General features: G+C 42.7%; 1 protein-coding gene across 1 annotated transcript in view; it reads right to left on the bottom strand.

Moving 5' to 3' along the window:
• LOC126281235 (poly(A) RNA polymerase gld-2 homolog A-like) overlaps positions 1–23,922 on the bottom strand; it is a 156,062-nt gene extending 132,140 nt beyond the window's left edge. Inside the window, exons 1-3 of the mRNA XM_049980006.1 lie at positions 23,337–23,922; positions 22,121–22,916; positions 18,817–18,999 (exon numbers count right to left, since the gene is read on the bottom strand). Of these exons, the coding sequence (XP_049835963.1) occupies positions 18,817–18,999; positions 22,121–22,425 (488 nt within the window). The 5' untranslated portion in view covers positions 22,426–22,916; positions 23,337–23,922. The remainder of the gene's footprint in view (positions 1–18,816; positions 19,000–22,120; positions 22,917–23,336) is intronic.
• Positions 23,923–24,360: the final 438 nt, after the last annotated feature.

Raw genomic sequence — 24,360 nt, 5'->3', positions numbered from 1 at the left:
TAAGTTATAAAAGCCCCCTGCCCAAATAAAATGCAAAACTAAGTCCGCCATGGCAGAGTCATCAGTTAAAAGGGCAGGGAGCATAACAGGCAATGCTAACGTATGCCTGAGCACAGCTAAAAGGATACACTCCAACAAAATGTGGACCACAAACAAACCGGAACCCCAGTGGCAAAGAGGAGGGTCCTCATGGCGCAATAGGTGGCCGTGCGTCAGCCGAGTGTGCCCAATGTGCAGCCGGCAGAGGACAACAGCCTCCTTGCGAGAGACCCGCATGGATGACGGCCACACAGTCATCGTCTCCTTGATAGGACAGAGTTTGTTCGGCATGGGCAGGATGCGCCATTCAGTGTCCCATAGTTCAAAAATTTTGCGGTGTAAGATTGCCTGCAAATCAGTTGCCGGGAGACCAATCTCCAGAGATGGTTTACTGGTAGCCTCTTTCGCCAGGTGGTCAACCTTTTCATTGCAGGGTATCCCAACATGGCTTGGGGTCCACATAAAGACCACAGATCGGCCGCAACGGGCAGAAGGCCTCCGGACGGACTGAGTCCTTCGGGCCCTGTGCCAATTCGAGCCGAAGGCAAGGGCGGGGCACACACCACGGGGGTGTACGCAGAGGGGCCCGGATAGGAGGTGGAAGAGGGAAAACCAGAAGCCCGGAGAGAAGCTATCTGACGCGAACGGCAATCTTACAACCCGACCGGGGCCAACGTTCTGGGAGACGGGTGACCAACTGCAGGAACAGAAGACGATAATTAGGATGCCCAGGCAAGCTACAAACATGCATAGCATAAGCGGCCAGTAAAAGTTGGCACCGTAACCGCACTGGGAGGAACACTTGCCTCCACAAGTATGCTGTCCACAGGGGTGGTTCGGAAAGCACCAGTGGCAAGTCGGATCCCGCTGTGAAGGATTGGGTCCAGCACACGCAATGCAGATGGGGATGCTGAACCATAAGCCAGGCTCTCATAATCCAGACGGGACTGGATTAACGTCTGGTAGAGCCATAAGAGGGTAGAGAGGTCGGCGCCCCAGCTGGTGTGGCTCAAGTATCGCAGAGCATTAAGATGCCACCAACACATATGTTTAAGCTGCCGAATATGTGGGAGCCAAGTCAACTGGGCATCAAAAACCACACCCAAAAACAGATGTGTCTCTGCGACAGCAAGAAGTTTGCCGGCAAGATAAAGCCATGGCTCAGGGTGGACTGTTCGTCGCCGGCATAAATGCATAACATAGGTCTTGGCAGCCGAAAACTGGAAACCATGCGCTACAGCCCAAGACTGCGCCTTGCACATAGCGCCCTGCAACTGACGTTCAGCAGCTGCAATGCCAATGGAGTTATAGTACAGGCAGAAGTCGTCAGCATACAGCGAAGCTGAGACAGACGTTCCCACCGCTGCAGCGAGCCCGTTTATTGCAATTAAAAACAGGCAGACACTGAGGACAGACCCCTGTGGTACCCTGTTCTCCTGGACTCAGGAGGAACTATGGGAGGCCGCGACTTGTGCGCAGAAGATACGATACAACAGAAAATTTCGAATGAAAATCAGCTGTGGACCCCAAAGACCCCAACCATGAAGCGTAGAGAGGATATGACGACACCTTGTCGTATCGTACGCCTTCCGCATGTCGAAAAAGACAGCGACCAGGAGCTGATGGAGGGCAAAGGCTGTACAGATGGCTGACTCCAGGCTCACCCGATTGTTGGCAGCAGAGCGGCCTTTACGAAATCCACCCTGAGATGGAGCCAGAAGGCCCTGAGACTCGAGTACCCAACTCAACTGCCGGCTCACCATTTGTTCAAGGAACTTGCAAAGAACGTTGGTGAGGCTAATGGGGCAGTAGCTGTCCACCTCCAAAGGGTTCTTGTCAGGTTTCGAAACGGGGATACCTATGCTTTCCTGCCATTGCAATGGAAACTCACCCTCGACCCAAATACGGTTGTAAAGGTCGAGGAGGCGTCGCTGGCAGTCCACTGAAAGGTGTTTCAGTGGATGCAATCTGGCCCAGGAGTTGTATCTGGGCAAGCAGCTAGGCACTGTCAAATTCCCACTCACTGAATGGAACATTGTAGGATTCAGCACGGTGGGTGCGAAATGAAAGGCTCCGACATTCCATCCGCTCTTTAATGGAGCAGAAGGCCAGTGGGTAATTTACAGAAGGGGAACTCAGAGCGAAATGCTCTGCCAAGTGGTTGGCAATTACATCAGAGTCAGTACAAACTGCTCCATTCAGTGAGAGCCAGGGACGCTTACAGGGGTCCGATAGCCATAGAGGCGTCTAATCTTGGCCCAGACCTGCGATGGAGAGACATGGAGGCCAATGGTGGACACATACCTCTCCCAGCAATCCTCCTTGCGTTGGTGGATAAGGCAGCAGGCCCGCACACGCAGCCATTTGAAGGCGATGAGGTGTTCTATGAAGGGATGTCGCTTGTGATGCTGGAGCGTCCACCGGCAATCTTTAATCACTTCAGCGACCTCAGACGACCACCAAGGCACAGTCGTCCGCCGAGGGGACCCAGAAGAACGGGGAATGGCAGATTCTGTGGCAGTAACTATGCTGGTGGTGACTGAGTGAACCACCGCATCAATGGCTTCATGAGAAACAGGATCAATAGCGACAGTGGAGGAAAACAAGTCCCAGTCAGCCTTATTCATAGCCCATCTGCAAGGGCACCCAGAAGAGTGACACTGTGGCAGTGACAGAAAGATCGGAAAGTGGCCACTACCACATAGGTCGTCATGCACACTCCATTGGACAGACGGTAAGAGGCTAGTGCTGCAGATCGAAAGCTCGATGGCGGAGTACGTGCCGTGTGCCACACTGAAATGTGTGAAGGCACCATCATTTAAAATCGAAAGGTCTAGCTGTGTCAATACATTCTCAACTATGGCGCCTTCACCTGTTGCCACTGACCCACACCAAAGAGGGTTATAGGCGTTAAAGTCACCCAGTAACAGGAAAGGCGGAGGCAGTTGCGCTATCAGTGCAGCCAGGACATGCTGCGGGACATCACCATCTGGTGGAAGATACAGACTGCAGACAGTAAGAGCCTGCGGTGTCCACACCCAAACAGCGACAGCCTCTAAAGGTGTTTGTAGAGGAACAGACTCACTGTGAAGAGAGTGAAGGATATAGATACAGACGCCCCCTGATACCCTTTCATAATCTGCCCGGTTCTTATAATAACCCTAATAGCCACAGAGGGCGGGGGTTCGTATCGCTGGAAACCAAGTTCCCTGTAGATCAATGCAGAAGAAAGGGTAAAGGCTGATAAGTTGGCGAAGCTCAGCTAGATGGTAGAAGAAACCACTGCAGTTCCACTGGAGGATGATATTGTCCATGGCTGAGAAAGGCATGATGGGACTGGGGAGGCAGCTTATGCCGCTTGTTCACTTGCTGCTACCAATTCAGTACCCACACGAGTGATATCTACATCTACATCTACATCCACATCCACATCCACACTCCACAAGCCACCTGACGATGTGTGGCGGAGGGTACCCTGAGTACCTCTATCGGTTCTCCCTTCCATTCCAGTCTTGTATTGTTCATGGAAAGAAGGATTGTGGGTATGCTTCTGTGTGGGCTCTAATCTCTCTGATTTTATCCTCATGGTCTCTTTGCAAGATATACGTAGGAGGGAGCAATATACTGCTTGACTCTTCGGTGAAGGTATGTTCTCGAAACTTTAGCAAAAGCCCGTACAGAGCTACTGAGTGTCTCTCCTGCAGAGTCTTCCACTGGAGTTTATCTATCATCTCTGTAATGCTTTCGCGATTACTAAATGATCCTGTAACGAAGCGCGCTGCTCTCCGATGGATCTTCTCTCTCTGCTATCAACCCTATCTGGTACGGATCCCACACTGACGAGCAGTATTCAAGCAGTGGGCGAACAAGCGTACTGTAACCTACTTCCTTTGTTTTCGGATTGCATTTCCTTAGGATTCTTCCAATGAATCTCAGTCTGGTATCTGCTTTACCGACGATCAACTTTATATGATCATTCCATTTTAAATCACTCCTACTGCACACTCCCAGATAATTTATGGAATTAACTGCTTCCAGTTGCTGACCTGCTATTTTGTAGCTAAATGATAAGGAATCTATCTTTCTATGTATTCGCAACACACTTGTCTACATTGAGATTCAATTGCCATTCCCTGCACCATGCGCAGATCCTCCTGCATTTCAGTACAATTTTCCATTGTTACAACCTCTCGATACACCACAGCATCATCTGCAAAAAGCCTCAGTGAACTTCCGATGTCATCCACCAGGTCATTTATGTATATTGTAAATAGCAACAGTCCTATGACAGTCCCCTGAGGCACACCTGAAATCACTCTTACTTCGGAAGACTTCTCTCCATTGAGAATGACATGCAGCGTTCTGTTATCTAGGAACTCTTCAATCCAATCACACAACTGGTCTGATAGTCCATATGCTCTTACTTTGTTCATTAAACAACTGTGGGGAACTGTATCGAACGCCTTGCGGAAGTCAAGAAACACGGCATCTACCTGTGAACCCGTGTCTATGGCCCTCTGAGTCTCGTGGACGAATAGCGCGAGCTGGGTTTCACAGGATCGTCTTTTTCGAAATCCATGCTGATTCCTACAGAGTAGATTTCTAGTCTCCAGAAAAGTCATGATGCTCGAACATAATACGTGTTCCAAAATTCTACAACTGATCGACGTTAGAGATATAGGTCTATAGTTCTGCACATCTGTTTGACGTCCCTTCTTGGAAACGGGGATGACCTGTGCCACTTTTCAATCCTTTGGAACGCTACACTATTCTAGAGACCTACAGTACACCGCTGCAAGAAGGGGGCAAGTTCGTTTGTGTACTCTGTGTAATATCGAACTGGTATCCCATCAGGTCCAGCGGCCTTTCCACTTGAGCGATTTTAATTGTTTCTCTATCACTCTGTTGTCTATTTCGATATCTACCATTTTGTCATCCGTGCGACAATCTAGAGAAGGAACTACAGTGCAGTCTTCCTCTGTGAAACAGCTTTGGAAAAAGACATTTAGTATTTCGGCCTTTAGTCTGTCATCCTCTGTTTCAGTACCATTTTGGTCACAGAGTGTCTGGATTTTTTGTTTTGATCCACCTACCGCTTTGACAGAAGGCCAAAATTTCTTAGGGTTTTCTGCCAAGTCAGTACATAGAACTTTACTTTCGAATTCATTGAACGCCTCTCGCATAGCCCTCCTCACACTACATTTCACTCCACGTAATTTTTGTTTGTCTGCAATGCTTTGGCTATGTTTATGTTTGCTGTGAAGTTCCCTTTGCTTCTGCAGCAGTTTTCTAACTCGATTGTTGTACCACGGTGGCTCTTTTCCATCTCTTACGATCTTGCTTGGCACATACTCATGTAACGCATATTATACGATGGCTTTGAACTTTATCCACTGATCCTCAACACTATCTGTACTTGAGACAAAGGTTTTGTGTTAAGCCGTCAGGTACTCTGTAATCTGCTTTTTGTCACTTTTGCTAAACAGAAAAATCTTCCTGCCTTTTTTAATATTTCTATATAAGGCTGAAATCATTGATGCAGTAACCACTTTATGATCACTGATTCCCTGTTCCGCATGAACTGTTTCAAATAGTTCAGGTCTGTTTGTCATCAGAAGGTCTAATATGTTATCACCACGAGTCAGTTCTCTGTTTAACTGCTCAAGGTAGCTTTCAGATAAAGCACTTAAAAATATTTCACTGGATTCTTTGTCCCTGCCACCCGTTATGAATGTTTGAGTCTCCCAGTCTATATCCGGCAAATTAAAATCTCCACCCAGAACTATAACATGGTGGGGAAATCTACTAGAAATATTTTCCAAATTATCCTTCAGGTGCTCAGCCACAATAGCTGCTGAGCCCGGGGGCCTATAGAGACATCCAATTACCATGTCTGAGCCTGCTTTAACCGTGACCTTCACCCAAATCATTTCACATTTCGGATCTCCGTCATGGCATCTGAGGGACCGGCGAGATCAAGGTCCTCAGCACACGCCAGGATCTCAACCTCATCCTCAGATGCAGAGCTCGAAGGGTGCCGTGGGGTCAGTGCTACCGCAAGTTCTTTGGCCTTAGAGGTCTTTCTCTAGGACTTCTCTCGCAGAACCTTGGGTTTCACCGACTGGGAGGGCCTCACCGATTCAGTCTCCGGGATGGAGGAGGATCGCGAAGCCCTATGACCAGCCGCTAGTGGGAACTAATGCCACTGTCTGGCGTCATCCTTCCTGCTGGTGGAAGCCTGGGAAGGGAGGGACCCCTTACGAGCGAGAGTAGCCGAAGAAGTTGGATGCTGGCTGAGAAGCGGGGACGGACGTCCCCGATGGGTGGGAGGGAGTTGCTCCTGAGGTAGGTAGCGCAGGAGCAACCGGGTGGGTAGAGCCCCCCATGGGCAAGGGGACAGGAGTTGTACTGCTCATCGGTTCGGCTGGAATTCTCGAAACTGATGGGGCTAACACAGTAGTTGTAGCAGCAGCGTAGGAATACGTCATTATCACAGGGAGCAGTCTGTCATATTTCCTTTTGGTCTCAGTATAGGTCAGTTGGTCCAGGGTCTTAAATTCCATGATTTTGCACTCTTTCTGGAAGATTCTGCAGTCTGGCGAGCAAGGTGAATGATAATCTCCACAGTTGACACAGATGGGAGGTGGGACACATGGAGTATTGGAATGTGATGGGTGTCTGGAATCTCAACATGTGAGGCTGTAAGTGCAGCGGGAAGACATATGGCCGAACTTCCAGCACCACATCAGGGGAGGGGTATAGGGCTTCACGTCACATCAGTAGACCATCGCCTTGACCTTCTCCGGTAATGTATCACCCTCGAAGGCCAAGATGAAGGTACCGGTAGCAATCTGATTATCCTTCGGCCCCGGTGAACGCGCCAGACGAAATGGACACCTTGGTGCTCTAAATTGGCACGCAGCTCATCATCGGACTGCAAAAGAAGGTCCCTATGATAAATAACTCCCTGGACCATATTTAAACTCTTATGGGGTGTGATCGTAACGGCAACATCCCCCAACTTGTCACAAGCAAGTAACTGTCTTAACTGGGCAGAGGATGCCGTTTCTATCAGTACCAACCCAGAGCGCATTTTGGACAAGGCCTTCACCTCCCCAAACTTGTCCTCTAAATGCTTGGCAAAGAACTGAGACTGTGGACAGAAAAGACTCCCCAACAGCTCTTGTACAAACTAAGAATTGGGGCGAACAACTGTTACTGCCATCCTGAGACTTACGCTCCTCCCAAGGACGTGGCCAGGGAGGGGAACATTTTCAGATCATACTGCTGAGCATTAAATTGAGCCCGAGAACGTTTAGACACTGCTGACGGCTGGCTGCCAGCGAGAGACAATGTACCACACTTCATTGTAGGTCATCCGCCCTGATGCCACCTACTACGACCAAGGGCCCTCCCCACGGGTGCCACCCAGCCTCAGCAAGAACCACCTGTCAGGATGGCCATTGCCGGGAGTCCCGATACCACAGGAGGATAGACATCTACTCCTTGGCATATGTGGGTAGTTATGTAGAGCGGGCAGGACTGCAATGCAACGACAAATAATCTGGCGAAAGGTCTGATCGCAAGATGGACACAATGAACCAAGTAAGGCGCCCTTCCCCAATCGGCTCACTCTTAGGAAGAATTTTGAGATATGGAGGTCAAACCCAACAGGGGACCATCACATAAGGCCGAAACTTTTGAAACTCCTTTTAGTCGCCTCTTACGATAGGCAGGAATACCGCAGGCCTATTCTTACCCCCGGTCCGTACATCCATGTTTTATCACATGTTATAACCTTCTTTAGAAGTTCTGGATCATTGTCAACTTAATTCAGTAACTTCTGGGCAATGTCCACAGGACATCAGTTTTGGTCGAAAGTCAATAATTTCAGAACAAATTTTGCTGCAATATGTTTCATGCCTGAAACATCTGAAAAGATAGCTTGGCATGAGCCAAAGAATATACCAAAATCATCAGCAATCCTTGTGATAATGATTCAGTAATTTTCCAGAACCATTTTCTGTACTACTTCCACACTGTCGTCAGTAACTGATGCATTAGAGAGTAAAGTGCAATGGCAGTCTTCAACATGATCTCAACCCTCTTTGAAATGTTTATACCACTCAAACTCTTGCCTCACACATAGCAAGTCACCAAAAGCCACAGTCAAGATTTCGAAAGCAGTGCAGAACTTTATTCCATTTTTCAAGCAAAATTTAATGCTGACTCTTTGATCCATCTTTTTTGGAAAGTAAAAATTCACTGAGCACTCGGAAACACTCCTAACTTTTTGACTGACAATAATAAACTAAATATTCTAAACAGCCGAAAATGTAAGCATACATCATGAACATGTGTATGATAAAAAAACTGAAAATCAGATTTATAAAGTTTGCAAAATTAAAACAATTCCCATCACTTTATCACACCTCACACGTGGAAAAAAAGAAAAAAAAGTTAAGCACCCATGACAGGATGAAACAAAATGAAACTTCACAGACCAGGAGAGTATGTGATGTTATTTCAGCAACTACAAAATCAAGTCAAATTTACAAAGAACTTGGCAGTATAAGCCCAATAATTAGAATGACATTGCACCTGCTGTGGCACAGACGCATGCACTGATTCGATTGGGAAGAGTCATGAAACTATTGTATCTTCTCCTTAGTCAAGTTGGTCCAGATCTGATGTAATTAGTGTTTCATATTCTGGATACTAGCACTGGGACAAAGTTGATGTCTAAGTTTCATAGGTTGTATCAGGCACACTTCTGGTGACCTTGCTGACCACAAGCATATCTCACAATCACACAGACCACAGAGAGAGGTGGCATGTGGACAACCATTGCCCTGCTGAAAACTGAAACTTTGATATTATCCTATAAGAGATAACACATGAAGATGCAGGATGTCCACGACCGAGAGCTCAGCTGTATGTTGTTCTCACGATCCCTACCAGACGTAACCTGAAATAAAACCCAATGGCTCCCCACACTGTGACACCAGAAGTAACACCACTGTATCCCTCCAAAACTTTGGAAGAATATAGCCTCTCCTCAGGTTACCACCTTACTTGCCAGGGACAGTCACCTGAAGTGGAGCAGAACTGTGATTCATCACTGATCACAATATGCCATTCATCAGCAGTTCATGCTTCAAGTCATAGCACCACACCAAATGCAGCTGTTTATGTTGTGTCCAACCAATGCAGGATGACACTGAATGTTACAGGGAGCCCATTAGCTGACTCGGATGACAGGAGGGGTGTGAAGGGATTATGATGTGCTTGGTGCACAACACACTGATGTTCCCTTGTGCTGGTCACACGTGGTCGACCAGAACCTTAACACCAAGTATACCTTCCCTCACATTCCCGTGCAGTCCAACATTTGCCCATTGTAACATCCCTATCTCCACAAACTTTGATATTGCACAGTACAACTAGCCAGCCAAATGGAGACCCACAATGAAGCACCTTTCCAACTCCATCTCACATGAGTATGCAGCGTCACCTGTGTCCCCCACAGTGCTCACTCAACATCTGACACTGTTCAAGCTGCTCATATACACTATCATGTCTGGTAACAACATTAAACATGAGCAACATTAATGCACTCGTTAGAGAGAATTGCAATTCTTGACATTTTCATACCCACTGTCGATGTGTACGTTTACAAAATTACATTGACAACAGACCATATCTTCTGGGTGCTTCACTTTTTTGTAAGGCAGTGTATTTTCATTCATAGTAAATATACAATAGTCACCCAAAATAATGTCTTACTCATGCTGTATTTCATCAAATTTTATTATTCACAGTATACTTTTCAGATTACTGATGTAAAAGTGTATTTGGTTCTTATGGAAACATTTTCTTTAAACAATTATTAGTGATTAACTACGCATGCAATCCCGGTAAAGGTTAAATTTTCTGTGACCAATTAGTTGTTTATTTTTAAATTTGTATAGCTCATCTGAAAGACATCATTCTCCATTTTTCAACAAACATTTTACTTTTTCCAAAAACTGCATACTTCAAAAATTACTTGTATTCAAAATTTTCATGTTCTTGAATATTCTAATCTTATATTGGAATTACTTCCAAAATTCATACAATAGTTTTGCATCCCTGATTTTTCTGATTACATAAAGCCTATTTCCATTAAAGCAACTTGTTAGTTTATTAATTACTAGAACTAGAAAATTTCACTTTCTAGATGTCACTAGTGAACTTTGTAGAACCAGAAAATTTCATTTTCTCAAGATATCACTGGTGAACTTTGTGAATCCTCTTTTTGTTAAAACTGCATCCCACAAAATGGTATTGTTATTTCAACGATTTCCAAATTACATAGATATTAGTTAAAATTGTATCACTGTCTAGTAAAAATGTAAATGTCTTGTGACTAGGGCCTCCCGTCGGGTGCAAGTCTTTCGATTTGACGCCACTTCAGCGACTAGCGACAGCTGTAGGTCCGTCTGTCTCACCTCTGTATGCAGATGACTTCTGCATTTTGTACTGATCCACCAGTACTGGTATTACTGAACGGTACCTACAGGGAGCCATCCACAAGGTGTAGTTTTTGGCTGCAAATTTGTATGTAATGCACTTCTGTCAACGTCGTACCATTCATCCAGAACCAGAACTTTATCTTAATGACGATCCACTCACTGTAGACAAATTGATTCTTTGGACTGGTTTTCGATGCCCGATTGACTAGTGACAGGAGCTTTTAGGACGAGTCTGGTGACCAGCGTCCTCGTGGAGACCGGACTCCCTCCATTGCAGGTTAGGCGTGCCCAACTGCTGGCCAGTTATGTTGCACATGTTCGTAGTTCTCATGCAGCTCCACATCACTGTCTCCTTTTCCCGACCACAGCGGTTCATCTCCCGTATCGGCAGCCCAGGTCAGGGCTCAATTGCAGTTTGTGTCCGATCTCTGCTTTCCGAACTGGAGTCCTTGCCTTTACCACCTATACTTGAGATCCATTCACGTACACCTTCATGGCGTATACCTAGGCCATGGCTTCGTCTGGACCTTTCACTTGGTCCTTAGGACTCAGTTAAACCTGCGGCTCTCCGCTGCCAGTTCCTCTCGATTGTTGACATGTACTGAGGCCACGAAGGGGTTTACACCAACGGCTCAATGGCTGATGCTCATGTCGGTTCGCATATTTCCATGGAGGACATATTGAACAGCAGTCCTTGGGCAGTGGCTGCAGTGTTTTCACTGCCGAGCTGGTGGCCATATCTCGTGCTCTTGAGCACGTCCGTTCATGCCCTGGGGAGTCATTTCTTCTGTGCACTGATTCCTTGAGCAGCCTACAAGCTATCGACCAGTGCTGCCCTTGTCATCCTTTGGTAGTGACTATCCAGGAGTCCATCTATGCCCTGGAACAGTCCAGTCGTTCAGTGGTGTTTGTCTGGACCCCAGGTCATGTTGAAATCTTAAGCAACGAACTTGCCGACAGGCTGGCCAAACAGGCTACACAGAAATGGCTTATGGAGGTCATCTTCTTTGCAATTGACCTGCATTCATTACTACACCGCTAGGTTTTGTGGCTTTGGGAGACGAAGTGGCATTACCTTAGCATGCATAACAAACTGCGTACCATTAAGGAGACTACGAATGTGTGGCAGTCTTCTATGTGAGTCATTTGCAGGGACACTAGTTCTCTGCTAGCTCCACACTGGCCACACTTGGGGGAGAGACAACTATGTCCTGCGCTGTGGTGACCCACCTCATTGTCAGTGCGGTGCCCGGCTGACAGTGGCCCATATCTTGGGGAGCTGTCCTCCTTTGGCTGCCCTGCGACGGATTCTTCCGTTACAGGACTCGTTGCCATTAATGCCTCATTGGCTAATTTAGTTTTATGTTTTATACGTGACAGTGGGTTTTATCATTCTATATAAGTTTTAGTGCATGTCCTTTGTTCCTTTGTGTTCTCCAACCGAATGCTTTTAAAGTGGATGTTTAAATGTGTCTCAGAGTGGCTGGCATTTCCTTTTTTATTCTTGTGGTCGGCCAGCCACGGTCATCAGCTCTCTTGCTTTGACCCCTTCTACCTGTGTGTTGCTTCTCTCTGTGGTTTTCTTTTTCTGTTTTGTCCATGGTAGTGTTGGTTGTTCTGTCATTCTTCTGGTTCTTCCTTTCTCCTGTTATTGTGCTTTACATCTCCTTTCTTTTCTTCTTTCCCTTGTGTAATTATTTTAACGGGAGCAAGGGACCGATAACCTTACAGTTTAGTCTCTCCCCCCCCCCCCCCCCCCCCTTATTTTAAACCAACCAATCAACCAACCTACCTTCCACCACCATCTGCCCTCTCACACACTGTTACCTACGAGTCTTGAAGTGTGCAGTGGAAAAATGAAATCTTGGTGTTGTATTTGTGTTCTTATTAACAAAGTGTGTTGTAAAAATGTATATGGAGTGTTTCCTAAAGCCATTACCTTAATTGAAAGAGTGAAGAAGAAAAAGTGTTGTTTTACTTAAACATTGACTTGGATGCTAAATCAACTTGCAAGCACGTTGAAATGAAATACTTAAAAAAATTCTTACAGTATGGATCCAGAGCTTCTATAAATTTTTTGAAGGATGTAGGAGCATTGAAGAATCTTTAAAGGTACTACATAAGGTAGAGCAAGCCAGATTAATAGATACTCGAGAAGAAATTGAAATTTATAGCACCCTGAAGAAACAACAATTCCTACTCAGTGAACAAGCAGACCTCAGAGAGGGAAAAAAAACTGTTTTAGACATAACTTGCTGTAGTGTAAGTTCATGCCACTGTCCTCCGATAGTGAATTTTATCAGTGTGGAAAATTTGAAAAGTTAACACTTCGAAACAGACATAGTGGCTTGTGTTTACGAGGAACAGTGGAGGATTGTCAACGTTCATAATATTGATTATCAAAACCAAGATGTACATGTTACATTTTACCACCCACCAGGACCAAGGAGCTCTTTTAAAAAAGTTGAGAAAGATCAAGCTTGAATGCCAGTTAAAAATGTAGTGAAGAAGCTCTCTCTCCTGCACTAACTGTGACTGGGCGAATTTTTAACTTTATGCCCAAACTGGGTGAAGAAATTGCTCAGATGTTCAGTGAACAGTGTTGTAAAAACACGAGAACAAGATAATACAATTAGTTGCCCATTTTTTCAGTAAAAAAATGACAAGCAACCATAGATAATGTTTAAATTATGTAACTGGTATACTTCCATCCACTGTAGATGATAAAAAAACATATTTTTTGACTCAATTTTTTTCTGACTTTCAGTTGAATTCAAGACTTGAAATTTATATTGAGATTTGGAATCATAAATATGTGTTAAGTGTGTGATTTTCAGATTTTTATATGGTCCCCTAACAAAGATATTGCAGTCCAAAAAATTAAAAAGTCAAAAAGTATCTATTTTTAAAATACTGTGTTTTAAATGTAAGCTTTGCATCATTGATACTCTATAAAAATTAACTAGACTATTTAGTGTAATAGCACAAGGAATATTAAGGCTGAGGAATTACTACTCCTACTCCTCCTTTGGAAGACTACTGTTCAAAAATTGAGTTTTTTATATTTTTTGAAATAGGGAAATGGGAAGGAAAGTGTGGATGGGACACTTGTGACCTCCAGTTGCACTGTGCATTGTGGAAATGCAATAGTGAGAGCTGAAAATTTTCACAGGACCAGGGCTCAAACCCGGATTTATCACTTCTGATGAGAGGTCACCGTTACTGCTTCGGCCATGTAGACAGTCCCTGACCGATCCAAATTTCCAACTTATCGCGTGCTACAATGCAGCATCCCTCATCCATTAACCCCCTACTTCCAATGTATTGATTCCTGTAGGAGTGCGGATGATAATTAATGCAGCCACACTAAAATATATGTAGTGTGTGTTCTATTGGACATGTCAGACATAATAAACACTAATAGTGTATATAAACATTTTTTAATTTTCACCCAGTAACTTTGAGCTATTAAAAATATACCTATCCTTTTTTCCCCCCTAAGGTAAGTCTTTCCGCTCCCGGGATTGGAATGGCTCCTTACCCTCACCCTTAAAACCCACATCCTTTCATCTTTCCTTCTCCTTCCCTCTTTCCTGGCGAAGCAACCGCCGGTTGCGAAAGCTCGTAATTTTGTGTGTGTGTTTGTGTGTTATTTTATTGTGCCTGTCTACCGGCGCTTTCCCACTTGGTAAGTCTTGGAATCTTTGTTTTCAATATAAATATATTAAGAAATACATTCAGCTATGTGGCAGTGGTTTAAATTTGTAGGCCAATATTTTTTATTATAAAGCCTATCTATGGCAATCAATTACTGAATAATTTTGAGAAAAGTTGCAGATGTGCTTGCAAAAAGTAAAAGTGGGGGGAGGAGGAGCAAGCTTGCACTCTGAAACAAAAATGACTATTGTTTCCAAACGATAAACAATAAACAAATTTTAAAAATATTTTGGGTACACAAAACATTAGGGAATCCACACAGTAAATATCAAATTTTTCTCAGATGGTCAAGCAGCCATTGCTGGACCATTTGGTATGGATTGACCCATACGTTTATATTCTCTGTTGGACACTGGCTTTGTAACTGTAGATTCTGGTGTGTTGAGGTGGACTCAATCTCACAATTTGATTATTGGATGCTGGCAGATATTAATATAATGACTGCTGTGAACAAACTGCAAAGCACGTGATCATTACATTTTGATGCCTAACCACGGACTGTTAGAGGCTTCATGCGCCATGCCTGTTTATAGAGAGCAAAATACAAGACTCACAAAGTGATAACACACAGTTATTACATGTTAAAGAATGACACAAAAAATTGGAAAATTAAGAGGCAAGGACACACGCCCCTGGTAGCTGAGTGGTCAGCACGACAGAATGTCAATCCTAAGGGGCCTGGTTTGATTCCCGGCTGGGTCGGAGATTTTCTCCGTCCAGGGACAGGGTGTTGTGTTGTCCTAATCATCATCATTTCATCCACATCAACACGCTAATCGCTGAAGTGGCGTCAAATCTAAAGACTTGCACACAGCGAACAGTCACCAACGGGAGGCCCTAGTCACAAGACATTTACATTTTTACTAGACTGTGGCATTCCTCCCATGGTGTGGCCAGGGAGGGGGATGATTTGCAATCATATTTCTTGGCACTGAAGTTAGATTTTGCCCGCATAGAGACTGTTGGCAACGGACCACTAGCAAGAGATGACGTACTACACTTCATGGCGTGTCATCCACCCTGATGCCACCCTCTCCGACTAGACGACCTCCAGACAGGCGCCACCCAGCCTAAGCAAGAGCTACCTGGCAGGATGGCCATTGCCGGGAGTCACGATGCCCCAGGGTAACAGACATCTACTCCTTGGCATACGTGGGGAGTTAACGGTGCAGGCATCAGCAGAGCCATCCCTATGTAGTTAGGATAGCGAAACCGTAGGTGCAACCACAACAGAGGGGTATCTGCTGAGAAGCCAGACAAACGTTTGATTCCTGAAGAGGGAAAGCAGCCTTTTCAGTAGTTGCAGGGGAAAAAGTCTGGATGATTGACTGATCTGGTCTTTTAACACCAACCAAAAAGGCCTTGCTGTGCTGGTACTGCGAACGGCTGAAAGCAAGGGGAAACTACAGCCATAATTTTTCCCTAAATGATGATGGCATCCTCTTGTGTAAAATATTTTGGATGTAAAATAGTCCCCCATTCAGATCACCAGACGGGGACTACTCAGGACGACGTCGTTATCAGGAGAAAGGAAACTGACATTCTACGGATTGGAGCGTGGAATGTCAGATCCCTTAATCGGGCATGTAGGTTAAAAAATTTATATGAAGGGAAATGGATAGGTTAAAGTTGGATATAGTGGGAATTAGTGAAGTTCAGTGGCAGGAGGAACAAGATTTCTGGTCAGGTGACTACAGGGTTATAAATACAAAATATAATAGGGATAATGCATGAGTAGGCTAAATAATGAATTAAAAAAATAGGAATGCGGGTAAGTTATTACAAACAGCATAGTGAACCCATTACTGCAGCCAAGATAGATACGAAGCCCACGTCTACCACAGTAGTATAAGTTTATATGCCAACTAGCTCTGCAGATGAAGAGATTGATGAACTGTATGGTGAGATGAAAGAAATTATTCAGATAGTGCAGGGAGATTAAAATTTAATAGTCATGGGTGACTGGAATTCGGTAGTAGGAAAAGGGAGAGAAGGAAACGTAGTAGGTGAATATGGACACTTCGTTCAAGCATCATAAAATAAGGCTGTATACATGGAAGAAGCCTGGAGATACTGACAGGTTTCAGATAGATTATGTAACGGTAAGACAGAGATTTAGGAACCAGGTTTTAAATTGCAAGACATTTCCAGGGGCACATGTGGACTTGTGACCACCATCTAATGGTCATGAACTGCAGATTAGAAGTGAAAAATTGCAAAGAGGTGGGAATTTAAAGAGATGGGACCTGGATAAACTGAAAGAGCAAGAGGTTGTAGAGAGTTTCAGAGAGAGCATTAGGGAACAATTGACAAGAATGGGGGAAAGAAACACAGTAGAAGAAGAATGGGTACCTTTAGGAGATGAAATAGTGAAGACAGCAGAGAATCAAGTAGGTAAAAAGATGAGGGCTAGTAGAAATCCTTGGGTAACAGAAGAGATATTGAATTTAATTGATGAAAGGAGAAAATATAAAAATGCAGTAAATGATGCAGGCAAAAAAGGAATACAGACGTCTCAAAAATGAGATCGATAGGAAGTGCAAAATGGCTAAGCAGGGATGGCTAGAGGACAAATGTAAGGATGTAGAGGCTTATCTCACTAGGGGTTAGATAGATATTGCCTACAGGAAAATTAAAGAGACCTTTGGAGATCAGAGAACCACTTGTATACACATCAAGAGCTCAGATGGAAACCCAGTTCCAATGCAAAGAAGGGAAAGCAGGAAGGTGGAAGGAGTATATAGAGGGTCTACACAAGGGTGATGTACTTGAGGATAATATTATGGAAATGAAGAGGATGTAGATGAAGATGAAATTGGAGATACGATACTGCATGAAGAGTTTGACAGAGCACTGAAAGACCTGAGTCTTAACAAGGCCCCTGGAGTAGACAACATTCCATTAGAACTACTGATAGCCTTGGGAGAGGCAACCCTCAAGAAGAATATAATAATTCCAAACCCAAAGAAAGCAGGTGTTGACAGATGTGAAAATTACCGAACTATCAGTTTAATAAGTCACAGCTGCAAAATACTAACGTGAATTCTTTACAGACAAATGCAAAAACTGGTAGAAGCCGACCTCAGGGAAGATCAGTTTGGATTCCGTAGAAATGTTGGAACATGTGAGGCAATACTGACCCTACGACTCATCTTAGAAGATAGATTAAGGAAAGGAAAACTTATGTTTCTAGCATTTGTAGACTTAGAGAAAGCTTTTGACAATGTTAACTGGAATACCCTCTTTCAAATTCTGAAGGTAGCAGGGGTAAAATACAGGGAGCAAAAGCCTATTTACAATTTGTACAGAAACCTGATGGCAGTTATAAGAGTCGAGGGGCAAGAAAGGGAATCAGTGGTTGGGAAGAGAGTGAGATAGGATTGTAGCCTTTCCCCAGTGTTATTCAATCTGTATAATGATCAAGCAGTAAAAGAAAGAAAAGAAAAATTTGGAGTAGGAATTAAAATCCATGGAGAAGAAATAAAAACTTCGAGGTTTGCCGATGACATTGCAATTCTGTCAGAGACAGCAAAGGACCTGGAAGAGCAGTTGAATGGAATGGACAGTGTCTTGAAAGGAGGATATAAGATGAACATCAACAAACGCTAAACAAGGATAATGGAATGTAGTCAAATTAGGGAATTAGATTAGGAAATGAGACACTTAAAGTAGTAAAGGAGCTTTGCTATTTGGGGAGCAATATAACTGATGATGGTCGAAGTAGAGAGGATATAAAATGTAGCCTGGCAATGGGAAGGAAAGCATTGCTGAAGAAGAGAAATTTGTTAACATTGAGTATAGATTTAGGAATCAGGATGTCTTTTTCTGAAAGTATTTGTATGGAGTGTAGCCATGTATGGAAGTGAAACATGGACGATAAATAGTTTGGACAAGAAGAGAATAGAAGCTTTCGAAATGTGGTGCTACAGAAGAATGCTGAAGATTAGATGGGTATGTCACATAACTAATGAGGAGGTATTGAATAGAATTGGCGAGAAGAGGAGTTTGTGGGAGGGGGGGGGGGGGGGGGGGATGGGAAAGGGAACACTGCATGTAGCAAAAACTGCCTGATAAAAGTAAGTTACAAATGCACTGCTGTGGAGCTATTTGCAAAGACTTGCAAGTAATCATGGAACCAAGCACGTAAGCTTTTATTTTTTCTAACACCAGTGTTTTAAATAATGCATTAATTCTTTGAATTAACTCAAGTTAATTGCTTACCCTAAACAGTCACAGTCAGGCAAATTTTAGATTTGCATCCAAAACCAATTATTTTAGACGAGTTTTACCTGTGGTGCCCACTAGTTAGAATATTTACTATTACAATAGCTAAGTGAAGAGTATAGTTATGTTAGTACTCTAACAAGGCTGTAAGCTGCACAACAGACAGAAAACTTATTTTCCATGATGACTCAACACAGCAACTGTTGTCACAAGTATCAGCAAGGAAGAAAACTGCAAAACAGCGACACTATTTTTCAATTTTCCATGAAAAGAAAGATGTTCTGAAAAGCAACTCATCTGTTTCATATGAATTCATACTCACTTGATGCCCTTATTAGAATCACGTGCAACAGATGTATTATTATTGCTGTTGTCAGCTGAATCTTCCGTATTTTCACCCTGCTGCGTAATCGGTGTAGGAGAACGTGAAGAAAAGCCAGAATCTGAGTCGGCTGCAATACTGCGAGGTGGTGAGCTTAGCTGCCTCGTAGCACAGCGTGGTTGCCTGGAAGGACAAATAATGAAACTTCTTTGAAAAACACTGGAAAACACCAACAGCACATCTATATAGTATAAAGTTGTTTCTCAGTCCATTAATATTGTCACCATGCACCTGACAAAAATGGTCTATTTTTAAGATGACGTAATCTGCTTCATTGATTTTCAATGCATTGATTTATGAAAAACACAAAAGTTTCTACTCAACAGAAGTATGTGACTATGCAGTAACTTTCAAGAATTTCCTATGGCTAGAATAAAACCGAGTGACGCCATTACTACTTGAGCACAACTACACTAAAATACTATAAAGTGAATACAGTAATACAAACAATGTGTAGCAGACCAGTAATGACATTTTTGAAGAGTTGTAAAGTCAGCTTTAAATGATCTGGCGAACCGCAAGCAAGCTTCTTTGAGCTGTGACATTACCTGTCTTGTATGATGTCATGGTAGTGTGGTTTATTTGAAATACATCATGTCTGCAGGGGGCAGGTCGGTGCATGCAGTGGCACTCACAAGAATGGGATGTTTGTTTCTAATTTTTCTGAGTGCTGTTAATAAGCCATTGGACTTCTTTTGTGCTGTTTGTGATAATAATATTGGAAAAGTTCGCATCAGTTAATCAGAGTTATTTTGATATTGGCAGCTACGAGCAACAGATTCGTGTTTAAGATTTGGAATTATTAGTACATGTTGTTTATGGGTGGAGATTAAATTTTATTTTCCTTTTTTTTTGTTAGTTGTGGATATGACAACGATGTTCATGAATGGGACCCTGCCCACTTCAATGGTGAAAGACATGATAAAATTCTTACAGTTATTCAGTTTAATTACCAAATATGTGAAGTATTACATTTGTGGAGATATGATTTGATCATAGCTGCTGCATCATGGGCCAGGCACAAGTATGTGCATTGTTGTTAGCAGGACAATGCACTGATTCTTATCTTGAGAGGGTCCTGATTTCAGAAGTTCAGGCTGACCATTTGAGAGACTATGCTGGTAACATTTTTGCTGTTGCTAGATTTGTGTGTTGCTGACTGGGTGGTGAGTATATTATTATTATTATCATTATCATTATCATCATTATTGCTGTTTTTTGTGTGGTACTGCAAGTGTTTATGTGCCTAGCTGGGTGTGTCTGGTTTATTGAAATTTTTGTTAATGCAAAATAATATATTGTTTCTATTATGTTGGGTTGGGTTGTTTTGGGGGAAGAGACCAAACAGCTAGGTCATCAGTCTCATCGGATTAGGGAAGGATGGGGTAGGAAGTCGGCCATGCCCTTTCAAAAGAACCATCCCGACATTTGCCTGGAGCGATTTAGGGAAATCACGGAAAACCTAAATCAGGATGGCTGGACGCGGGATTGAGCCGTCATCCTCCCGAATGAGAGTCCAGTGTTGTTATGTTGGATAGTGACTGGTAAGTATCAGAGTTCGTTTTGTCTACATCAAATTAGGTTTTCACTATTTGTTCTGAGGGCAAGTTTTGGTTCTGTGGTACCATGGGTTTTGTTTTAGGTGTATGAGTCAAGTGAAATTTCTGGAACTCTGTCCTGGAACAGTGTGTTGGGTTCCTGGTATCATGGATCTAGTTAGAGCTATGTAGGTGAAGTGGAATTTCTGGTACTGGGTCTTGGAACTGTGTGTTGGGTTCCCGATACCGTGGACTTAGTTTGATGTTACGTAACTTAAGTGAAGTTTCAGAGGCTAGTTCTTTTTACTATGGCTTTGTTGATTACTGAAGATTTCGTTTGCTTTATTTCTGCATTAGTGTTTGCTTTATAGTGCCTTCATTATTTGGAGTGTCATATTTAGTTTGTTCCTGTCCTAAGCCTACCAATTCCCATGGTTGTCCCATTCTTCCATGTTATTTTTGCAATTATTTTAGCTACTAATTGTGACCATTCATGTATTTAATGGATGGTGTGATAGTTGTCATACTGTATAAACTTTAAATAGTGGTGACCTCCACATTGATGAAGTTGCAGGTCAAAGTTGAGAGGTGGTATCACAATCTTTGGTTTTATCCATTGGTGACAGCTCGGAACTGTGTATCACACTCTAAATACACATACCTGTGTTTCACAGGCTGAACATCCCTGGATGCTAGTACTGTAGGATAATGGGAAGCCTCTGTGGAAGTTTGGAACTACGGAGAGGAATTAGGGCAAAGTTGAAGCTATGAGAGGGTAGGTGAAGCCTACTCACATTGCAAAATCAGTGCTAAAGGTAGGCATTCATGTCCAAGTCTCATCCAACATACAATTTCAACCAGTCACAAATGTTCATAAAAACATCCACACCATTAAAGTGTAACTACACATGAGATCTCAATGAGAAGCAAGGTCCAAAATGGTTGCAAAATGAAAGCAGACATTTTTACAAAAATGGGATCCAGAGTTTACAGATTGCTAAAGGAAGCTAACAGTAATACTACAGAAGGGTAATACTGGATCAAATTTGAATGCACAAACATCCTATTTTATTTGCTATTGCTGACAATTCACAGATAAAGATAAGTAAACTGTAGGAAAATCAATTCAAGAACCAACAATTTGCTCTAGTTAACTGAAGCTACTGATACCGGATGTATTCTTTGTCCTGTAACACAATAATGGTGCTATATGTGATGTCATATGTACACAAATGCAGAAACAGAACCAGGTACTGTCAATATTTCTTCTAGTTACTAGAGTATACGTTGTTGTGATACGCTGACCTACTGCGTAACCTGAGGTCCAAATAAGGTTGAAAGATGACAGTCTGGTTGTAAGTCGCTGATGCAGTACCAAATGCTTCAGTTAATTCATTTGCTCAGTAGAAATTCCATAGTTATCAACATTATGAAATACTTTGATTTTCTTAGTAAAAATTCGAGTAGGGATAACTTGTGAACAGTGCGCACACAGATTTATTCACAAAACTAAGGACAAATGTCTAGTTCTGAAATACAAGTCCTTCACAATCTTCTCGTTTATTGATAATAATAAATCCAAACATAATATAACCTTGCACATGACAATCATTGACTTGATAAGTTGGGCACTACAATCACAATATAAGTTGCATTTACTATCATGACAAGTAACAAGTTGATGAATTCTATCTTTACATACTTACCGTGAGAAATTTTTGTTCCAACAGTTCTTCACATTGATTGTAGTTGGGGCATGATAATTTAAAGTATTTGGGGGAGGCATTAGTGGTGAATGGCTGCCCCTTCCATACCCACGGTTATTGCGGACTGGAGGCATATCAAGAGCGACAAGCCCGCGCAGCAACTCTATTTGTTCAAATGGGCTAATATTATAGCAGTAACGTCCACCACGGTTATCTGATGAATAACTCAACTGCTGCTGATGCTGCTGTTGCTGTTGTCCTATGATATGAGCAATCATGTGAGGTGGGAACATTGCATGATACATCACTAGGCTGTAGCACAGCAATTGTCAGCACTGTATATTTTCAGTCTTTTCAGACAATAACGAGTAGCGCATTTTGGAGTGACTTATCCAGAGGAAAAGCTTTTCATCCTCCAGTGAAATGTATCACTGTTCACAGATATTGCAGCATATCAAACTATCTCAAAGAAGCCGTACGCTCTGTTGCTCTGTTTCAAACACAAAGTGCATTCACTCTTAACTCCCAGAATCTTGTAACGTTAAATTACTATCTCTACACCTGCAACTCAAGAATTATTATTCTTTACATTGGCCACTGCCTCAGTTAAATTAGGTTCTCAGGTGAATAAATTATTTCTTATAATATACTTCGCAGAGGATGCTATAAATGTCAGTTTTCTGCAACACCACTCTTTTACCCGTAAATATCACAGCCCGTATTGCCTCCGAGTATTTTAATTAATGGCCCACAGTTTCCTGATATGATTAAGTTACTCTGAAGTCTCCTCAATTCCCTGAAAAAGAACAAGGAAACACTGTTCAGTGTTAACTAATTAAAAATTGCATTGGTGACAAATATATTTCCATCACAAACATGAATTAGTCAGCTTGGAAGAGTCCTAGCATAAGATACTATTACACATGAGTATAGGCAAAGGTTGCTTTAATTTATTTAGATTATGTTGTATATCAAACACATAATCTCTTACACCCTTTAACCGCATTAATACATTACTATTTTTGTTATTTCTGTGATTATGACAACCGAACTTACCTCCCTTAGTCGAAACAGAAAAGTTACATCTTTAGTAATCAATCAAACCGACAACTATATTATTATATTCTGCAAAATTTAAGCCCAGTCTGACACTAACTTCTAAATCTTTGCTGAATCGACTACGCGAAAGAAGTGAAATAATAAATACACGACATACCTCAGCTTTGATTCCTTTGCGATTGAACAGTACAGCAGTGGCGCAGAGGATAACAATTACAAAAGCCGAAGGATATACATTGCAAATCACTATCATTCACTCCGTATCTGTCAATTAACAGGTTGGGATAATGACCCCTATCATAAGTCATGTCATTACCGCACCTTAAACACCAACCACACAATAACTGGCGCCATGCTGGGCTGTCCTAGCGACACGACAAGTGAAGTAGTCTAAGCGTGATATACAGCCTTCTAAATTCTGTGTTTGGTGGGAAATTACACCCACGCTGTAACATTTCGCGCGTGAGTGCACATGAGAGGAAGCGCCATTTTTAGCGACCGCTCAAAGCTATTTCATAGGAAGACTTCTAGGTTGACAACATGTAAACGGTAACGATGCCCTGAAAAAGTTGAATTACTCATTCTGCTTCTCGAAAAAAATAATTCGAAAGGTACACAAATGAAAAGCTACTTTATTAAAACTGAAGAAAAACCAGATGACTCATTGCGTACGGCGTGCAAGACGCACTTAAATATGGGTAATGAATCAAAGAAAAATACTAAGCACTGTTTTCACAAATAATAAAAACTTACTCACAGCGAAAGCTTGTTACTACTTGAAACAGCTACACACAAACTTATGAAATGATCTCTCTGTAAATAACAATTCTCTTAGCGAACTGCTAACCGTAGGGAAATTAACGAAGCAATGATGAGCAGCCTGTTCCGTTGCTAGGTGACAGATGAAAGTTGTAATAGCAGAAAGCAAGCGAGATGTCAGTGTGTTTGTGTACATGTGTCTATTAATTGTCACGAAAGTTCTTTTGTAAGACAGCTGCTACAGTGTGTTGCTAATCTAATTAAGGCCGTAGATGTTTGATTCTCAACAACATTACTAGAGCCACGTACGCCGTAAAAAAAAAAAAAAAAAAAAAAAAAAAAAAAAAAAAACTTGATGAAGAAAACACTGTACAGCACTGTATGTATAAATAAGCCATTAAACAAAGTAAAAGAAATGCAAA

Source organism: Schistocerca gregaria, chromosome 7, assembly GCF_023897955.1.
Source record: "Schistocerca gregaria isolate iqSchGreg1 chromosome 7, iqSchGreg1.2, whole genome shotgun sequence".
NCBI lineage: Eukaryota > Metazoa > Arthropoda > Insecta > Orthoptera > Acrididae > Schistocerca > Schistocerca gregaria.
This window is presented reverse-complemented; position numbering and strand designations above follow the sequence as displayed.